General features: G+C 54.2%; 1 protein-coding gene across 4 annotated transcripts in view; it reads right to left on the bottom strand.

Moving 5' to 3' along the window:
* AMPD2 (adenosine monophosphate deaminase 2) overlaps positions 1-7848 on the bottom strand; it is a 41335-nt gene extending 33487 nt beyond the window's left edge. For 2 of the 4 annotated variants that reach the window (XM_019513858.1, XM_019513859.1), the window contains exon 1: positions 7696-7848. In XM_019513858.1, the coding sequence (XP_019369403.1) occupies positions 7696-7774 (79 nt within the window). In that variant the 5' untranslated portion in view covers positions 7775-7848. Of the gene's footprint in view, positions 1-4923; positions 4946-7103; positions 7248-7695 lie in introns of those variants that run through there. The other 2 variants (XM_019513860.1, XM_019513863.1) reach the window with 2 other exon arrangements.
* Between the last annotated feature and the right edge of the window lie 622 nt (positions 7849-8470).

The following is an 8470-nucleotide window of genomic DNA, read 5'->3' as shown; positions in this document are numbered from 1 at the left end:
CCAGACTGCCCCGCAGCCCCGCTCTGCTCCCCCCGCTCTGGGCTATGGGGGGTGGTAGGACAGGGCTGGGCATGGAAGGGCCACAGTCGGGCACACCTTCTCCCTGCAGGGCCCCGCAGCAGCCACTGATCAATGGAGCCACCTGCAAGGAGCTGCCACCACTACTCCCCGCAGCGGAGACGGGCTCCACCACCACCAGGGCTGCCCCAGCCTGCCTCTTCCGCTCCCGCTGCAAGGTGCCGTGAAGCCCCCCGCTCCTCAACCAGGGTCATGCTTTGGCCAGCCAGCACTGCAGGAGCTCAGACAGGGTATTAATTTAGCAATCACTGGGCCAGAGAGGAAGGGGATGGGCTGTGGGGGCTCCTGGGTGACCAGGGCAGGCAGGGAGCGAGGTATACCCCAGTTGGGTAGGGGTTGATCCAGCAGGCATCCTTCTCAATTTGTCCCTTCACTGCCTACTCTGCTTGTCAGACCTCTGCTCCCTGGATCCAGCTCCCACATACATGCTGAGCACAGCACCCAGGGGTGCTCAACTGCTAACAAAGCAGGCCTGGATCAGCTGCTTAACGAGGGCTGTGACAGCTATCCCACGGTACTGCCCTTGGATAAAGGGGGCTGGCACGCAGGCTGGGCAGTAAGACGCGGCAGCTTCTCCAGAGGAAGTGAATTCGGTCCCCGCGGTACATGCTGCAGGGAGCGGGTGATACCAGCCATGGTACCTACAGGCCAGGGCAGTCCCTCTGGGCCTGGTAAACAAGCCTCTGGTATAAGCAGTTCACATAAGGAATGAGGCTCTTCGCCAATGGGAGCTGCCCCTCCTCACTCCAGATCACGGGATCCCAGCCCCGGCTCTAGGCATCAGCTTCACAGAGCAGAGCCCACTGGATCCTGGTAGCTGAGGCCCAGCTGGAGCTGGGTGTAAGGAAGATGCTCCTCCAAGGGACTGGAGAAGCCCCCTAATCACAGCAACTGAACACCTGCTCTTCCCACCAACCTCATCTGCAGCTGGGGGTATTCAGCCTTTGTGGGAGCTGGATCTCTAAGACATCTCTGTTTGGCTCCCGGAAGCCAGGGCTTGTACTTAAAGCCCTGGCAAAGAGGGCTTTGCAGCCTTGAGTCTGCTCCTTGAGGGCTGTTTGATTTTCTCACGGATACAGTGATTGAAAATAACAGCTTCTGCCTTTTGGAGCTGACAGGGCCAGCCCTGGGTTGGGGAGGCATTGCCTGTTCCCAGCCCAGACGTGGTAGCACACCACTGCCCCCAGGGTGAGCTGCAAACCCTCTGCCAAACCAGAAGCCAGTCTCCCAGCCTCCTCCCCTTGCTCCAGTCTGTACGCACTGGACCGTGCTGCCAACCTGCTCCTGACTGTTCCCCCCAGAAACCCCATTCCCAACTCCCCCCCCGGGGTGAGATGCCCACCAGTCCCAAGTTCCTCTAGACAGGAAGATGCTCCCAAGTCCTCATCGTGGTCTCTCTGGGGTGCACCTGGAGCCCCCCACTGCTCCTCTAGTCCTCTGTCCGTGGATCCTCTCCCTAGGCCCAGCATTACACAACACTATGCTGTTAGCAAGACATGAAGCAAACTCGGTTCCCCAAGTACAGCAGCAGCTTCTAGCAGGACATGCTCCCACGCGCACAGACTGGGGAAAGGGCCTGGTTAGTAACCACACTGTGAATGGTATTGCACAAGGCCAGGTTCCTCAAATGCTGCTGCCCTGTCCTGACTCGACAGCCCATCTCCATCCTGGGGCAGTCAGGGCTGCGCTTCCCCACACTCAGGAGGGACCAGCATGACACAGCAATGCCTGTTCTGCAGACCACAGCTGGCACCAACAACTGCAGAAGCCCCAACACTCTTCTATAGGGACTTTTGGCCAAAGGTCTGAGCCCTTTGCAAAGAAGAGCCAAAGCAGCCACCGTCAGGGGGACATAAACAGGAAATGGAGACATAGGGCAGGGAAGTGACTTGCTTGAGATTGCTTGAGCCTGTGGCAGAACCACAAATGCTAGAATAGCACTCCTGGCTCCCAGTCCTGTGCTCAGATCAGCCCATCTGGTATGACCATTCAAAGGGATGAGGGCTGGCTTTATGAAAATGGGCAGCTTAGTTTTAGAAGAATGCTTCAGAGAACCTGCAGATCCTAGCCTGGCAGAGACCATGCCCCAGCTGGGAGCTGCCAGATACTGAAGCTAAAGGTTTGGATGCAATGTCATTGTGGAAGGGACCTACATGGAGCGCTCTCTATGGAAAGGTGGAGGCTGTGGAAGAGCAGCTCTGCATGCAGAAGAGGAGGGAGGCAAAAGCCTATGATTTCTGACATCCCAAATGGGTTTGTTGCTACCTAACAACTGTAATGTGGAATGGAAACATCTATGTTAGTAAATTGAGCCCAGAGACAGGACCCTCCTTTGCCTCAGCTCAGAGCTGGGGATAAACGGGCACCAGTCATGAACCATCTCAACCATGAGAGTCAGAGGAGAGGGAACATACTGCCCCCAGTCCTACCCAGACAAAGAACTCAAATCCAGTGCTCCTTCCAGATGTGCTCAGCCCTTTCTCTTGCACCTCTGCTGGTGGCTACAGCTGCGACTGCCTTTATACACACCACATCTCCTAACCACCTCACACGCACCATTTCATCCCACTTCCAAGCATAACCCAGGGGATGATCCTGAGCAGAGAAGGGACAAATGGGGCCTGATCTGTCTTTTTCCCTCTAGCATTGATGGAAAAGTACCAGCCAAGCAAACAGCGGTGTGTATAACTGCTAATAATGACTACTCTGCTGCGTCTTGTGCCTGCTATGTCCCCACCTGCAAAAGTGGGCTGATCGTGACTTGCATTGCACCTCAGGGGAGTCTGAATTCATTAAAGTCTACGGTGTCCTGAAGGCTTGTCTATACTTACAAGCTTTGCTGGAACAACCAGATACAAACACACAGTAGAGAGCTGTACTAGCAAACCACCCCAGAGAGACACCTGTGACAAAAGTAAAAGAGATCTGGGGACCGTACAGGGACATGGACAAGCAAACAAATGCGAGCAAGTTAGAAAGGGGGTATGCAGGAGGCCTGCAGGAACTTTCCGTGTGTGTGCTCTTATCCTGTGGCGAGTGACCCTTACAGCTTACGCCTCAGTGACCCAGGGCTAAACTGCCCCAGCCTAGTTTTTACTTACCGAGGGGTAAGAGCAGGCACATGGGCAGTTAAAAATTTGCAAACCGCTAACTAATTCATTATTACTCATTTCTTTGTCCATGCCACAGTTTAGCCTAGCTGTCCCCCTGCGGTAAGCTGTACCAGGAAGGTAAAGGACTCTTGCAGGGATCACTACAGCCACATTATGGGTTTTGCTAACATAGCTATATCGAGGGGGTTGATTTTTTTCCCACGCTCCTGCATGCCCACATGACAATCCAACACATGCTCACTAGCCGCAGCGTGTCCACCCCATGTACAACTCTGCTGGCAAAGCTTTAAATAGAGACCGCAAGATGAGATCCTTTGAGAGATGAGTCTGGAGGAGAAATACATGTTGGCTTATGAGAGATTCACAACCCACTTCAAGAGCAATTAAGGACCTGACCCCAGTTCTTAAATACTGTGCATCTCCTGTCACAGAGGAAAGTGTGTTAAATGGTGCTGCCAACTACATCCTGAGAGAGTTTTTTCTTTTGTTAATTGTTTTCTTCCCAGGTTAGGTCATCTTTTTTATATGAAAGGAAATAAAAAGACTGCATAAAATAACACCCTGCTTTTTCTCATAACCACTGCTGATTTAAAAGTAACCCTCTCTTATCCAAGAATTCACAGTGCTTTATCAATACTTCATCCCCCTTCCCCCTGGGAGGCAGGTGAGCCATTTAAATATACACAGAAACTGAGAGGCACCAATGATTTACCAATCACACCACAAACCAGTGACAGAGCCAGCACCCATGAGTCCTGGAGTCTAGCTCACTCCTACTAGCCATTAGACAGTATTGTGTACTGGTATATAGCCACCAACATGCCCCTCTGGAAGGGATCGACCTTGCTAACCCCCAAATAGACCAAATCAAAAGCTTTGTTACACTAGAGCAAGTTCACAACAGGCAAAATAAAGGGCATTAAAGCAGGGCACACCGAGCCTATTGGCACTATAAGACAGGATCTATCCACTGGCAGAGCCAGGGGTACTGGAAGTCCTTGTGACAGAGATCTGTGAGGCACCTGAAACCATCTCTGCAGCATCTGTGTACCACACGTTGCCCCTAGCTGATCAAGACCCATCAGCTTAATGTTTGCTACTACCCTGCCCCTTCTAGTGCATTGCTGGGCATAAGCTGCACACTTACGCTGCACTGGTGTCAACCTCTGTGCAAGATGGGAGAATGCAACCCTGGGATCAGATCCTGGTCCTACCACCAACCACCTGCATGACCTTGCCCTGTGCCTCAGTTTCCCCACCTGCAGTAGCTGGATAAGATGCACTTGCCCCTTTCAAAGTGCTTTGAGATCTGTCAGCAAGAAGCAGCTAAGAAAATGCTAAGGGTTCTTACGGCTCCAGGATTCAAATCCCTGATTCGAAGGGACCCCGTCTCACTGGGCTTTCCCATCAGTACCTTTTAATCCAAGCTGGTGAAGGAGAAGCTGTGATATTAGTGTGCTCCTGCTCTCACAATCCCACGCTCTCTAGAGCTCTGGCAGAGTCTGATTAACGGTTCCTGGAATAATTACCACCCAGCGGGGTTCACTCGCTGGGAATGCAGCAAAGAATCCTGTACTAATCCAAGGCATGTTCCTAACTGATGGCTTTAACCCTTGGGAAGCCAGCTTTGCCACAGGCAGCTAAAGCCTTGGGAAGTAGCTAGTGTCCCATATGGATCTCTCACTGGTGGGCAATGGCACAGATCAAGTCCCCCTGGGTGTGTGTACCTTACCTGGCTCACGCCCACCCACCAGGAAGCACAAGCAGGCAGGTGGTAGGAGGAGAGGGACAGAAAAGATTTCACAGGCTCTTCCAACAGCTTGTAGGGAATCTGGGTGGGCCCCTCCCCTGGTTGATGATTGAGCAGAGAGGCCAGGACTTGACCAAAGTCCCAGGCTGCTGGGCCAAGGGGCAATGAACAGTTGCTGCGAGGCAGGCAGGGGCAGGCAATGGAACGTGGAAGAAGACCCCAGGACAGGGCAGAGAAGTGGGCAGCTCCTAGGTCCTAACGGGCCTAGAGAAGCCCATGGTTAAGAAAAACCATAAAGATGATTCTAGGCCACATCACTTGCTTGGCAACAACAAACCTGGGTGTCGGAAGAGCAGCCTGAGAAAGACACGCATCTAAGGTTGGTGACAGCATCAGGCTGGAGTGCATGGGGATGAGTCACACAAGTCATCCCTGCAGCCACAAGCCCAGGTGAATCTCAAGTGCACACCCCAAGATCCTGCAGGCTAGACTTAAGTATGCTCCTTCCCACCCTCGTGGTTCCCGGTCAATGACCACTCAAAGGCAAAGGGGCTCCGCTTCACTATAGTGCAATCACCCCAAAACCCCTCAGCTCTCTCCCTGCAGGAGGCCTGTTCCCAGCCCCAGGAGTCCTTGAGGTAAGTGTGTCCCTGGCAGCAGGAGCTTCCTCACAGGCCGTGCCAACTGGACCATGACATCCTTGAACCAGATTCCACATGGGAAGATGCTGATTTCATCATCTCCTCTCCCCTCCCAGGCAATCCTGGACACCTTTCTCTACTGGAATCCGGTCTGTCCCTTCCTCTTTCCTCCTCCTCCTCCATACCTGCTCTGCCACTAGGTGAGGAAATGCCCCTGTCATGTGCAGCCACATGGATTCTATAACCTGTGCCCTGACAGACCCGGGACTGGCTGGGCAGGTTATTAGGCTGCCAGGTATGTCAGGAATTATAATGGCAGGCAAGAAAAGACAGGTATCGATCTACGTACACACTTACGCATACTCCTATCCACATAGGGATGGGGCATGCAAAGCACCCACATGACTATGCAGCACCCAAGAATTAGCAGCTGGACACGCACGCAACAGCATGATGATACACACTTGTTAGCATCTGGGTGTCCATCCTGCGTAGCCACATAACTACACCACGTACATGCAGTAGCATCTGTGTTCATCGTACGTCTCCACGCGCTACACCACGCTCTTGTTAGCGTCTGCCCTGCAGCGCTCCCATCTACACACTCACACGAGCCCCAGTGGGGCTCCCAGGGCCCTGTGGGAATAGTAATAAATGAGTTACTCCAAAAATAACAACATGGCCAGAACACCGTCATCCAGAGTACACAATACCCCACTCCACCACCACCCACACATGCCAATTAGCCAAATGCATGGTGGGAATTTCTTCCTCCTGTGCCTGGCTCTGAAGCATCAGGTACCAGCTGCTGAGGCACTCAGATACCATAGTGATGGGTCTGGAGGAACCGAGGCTGAAAGAGGGCAGCGGACGGGAGCACTGGTCTGATGCATTACACAGTGGGATACTGTCAAACCTAGAACAGCAGTTCCCCATGCTTTCTTACACACAGCACCCACACAGAGATACAGGCTTGCACAAAAAACACCCACCCAGGCACCCATATGCGCTGATATGTAGGCAATGCATCTCCAGAAGGGTCACACACCCTCCTCAACACTTACATTTCCCCAGGGCTCATGCCTTGATACCTTATATTTCGTCTCCTGCCATGAGATACAAGTAGCCCAGTGGATGTCACGGTATGCTATGGCCTGAGAATAGGACCCTAGGCTCACCAACAGGAAGTTGCCCAGGTCCCTTGGTGTCTCTTGGATGCGTGTGGGAAATGCATTAGGGGCTAGCGTCCCCCTGGCTGAGCTCCTCTGCAGCACACAGGCTGCGGGTCTGCAGTACAGTGGGGAGAGGATGCCAGGCAACTTTCAGAAGAGGTGGCCCGGGGGACAGCCCTAAATTTCGATACAGTTCACGCACTCTGAGATCCATCTCTGCCCACCCCCAACCAGCAATGGCTCACAGAAGTGCAGCAATAATCTCAAAACACATGACAGAGGCAGGTAAGTACGTTCCTCTCACTTTACAAAAGGGGAAACTGAGGCACCAAGTAACAAAGCAACCCACCTGAAGAAAATAGGCAGCAAAGTCAGGAATACAGCCCAGGTATCCTGACTCCCGGTTCCCCATCCTCCCCACTGAATCGCGCTCTTTCCCAGAGCCAGGCAGAGAATCCAGTTATCCAGCATCCGCGGTCCTGCTCTAATCCAGCACTACCTGACCCTGCCTATGTCTCCGCATGAAACGCCACGTGTGTATCACTCACACACACAGGTACACCCCTGTCCCGAGTCCTCACGCCCACATCCTTCTGCAAGAAAGACAAGGCACAAATCCCCTTCCTCCCCGAGTCCATCCCCGGCCTGTGCCACAGAAAAACCTAGTCCCAGCCTGCTGCTTCCTTACCCCTCCACTCAGCGCATCACTAGAAAGAGGCGCGCACCCCAGCCACCAGCATCCCACCCCACTCCAGGCGGGCAGATATGGTAGGGGGACGATGCCCAGGATGCCACTAGAGCCGTATAAGTCCGCTACCGTCCTCAGAGGGTGGGCGATGGAGGGGTCCGGCCCTTTGCATGGAACAAAGGCCGTGATGTCCCCCAGCCATCCAGCGGCAGGCACGCAGGAGCCGGTGGGTGCCTGGCCTGCATTTGCTCACCTGCCATGGCGGGGGCCTGCAGGCTGGCCCTCTTCTTGAAGGGGTACTTGTTTCGGGGAACCCCGGCAGCGGATGACATTTTGCTTCCGTCCGCCTCGGCTGTGACTCAGAGCTGCAGAGCCGGCTGGTGCCGCGGGCTGCTGGGCTGGGGACTCTTACTGCAGAAGGGACTAGGGAGGCAGGCCGCGCTCTTCCAATAGCTTGGCTGGGACCCACTGGGCCACTCCCCTGGTTGATGATTGATGCAGGAAGCCTGGGGCTGGACCAAAGTCCCAGACGGCTGGGCAAAGAACAGGCCGACCGGGGTGTTTCCTAGGCAACCACGCCGGGCACGGCCACCCCAAACCCCGAGCATCTCCGGATGACAAGCCTGTGACCCCCAACCAGCCCCGCTGGGGGGACCAAGAGGACAGGGACCACACAGAGGAGCCACAGGGCTGGCCAGAAACGCCGGGCTCGCTGCCACGTCCCGGCCCACCACAGCTATTTCCCCTGTCGGATCGGGCCAGCACCCTGGCTTCAAAGAGGGGCAAGACGCCGTGGCATGGAGGGTGCCCCCCACGCCACCCCGGCGTTGCCAACTCCCATGACTTCTGGTGTTGGTTTTAGTCTCTGTTTCGGGAATGTGAAAAACTAGCTTTCTTTCATATATGTGTGTAAAACTAGCTCTTTCTTTTACAGACGTGTGTTCGTGTATGTGCATGTACATGCATCTGCGAAAGAGCTACGTTTTGCACGTTCCCCGAGCGCAGGCTTTAAGCACAGCGCCCCAAAT

The sequence above is a fragment of the Gavialis gangeticus genome, unplaced genomic scaffold, assembly GCF_001723915.1.
Source record: "Gavialis gangeticus isolate Ggan-Ray unplaced genomic scaffold, GavGan_comp1, whole genome shotgun sequence".
NCBI classification, from domain to species: Eukaryota; Metazoa; Chordata; order Crocodylia; family Gavialidae; genus Gavialis; species Gavialis gangeticus.
This window is presented reverse-complemented; position numbering and strand designations above follow the sequence as displayed.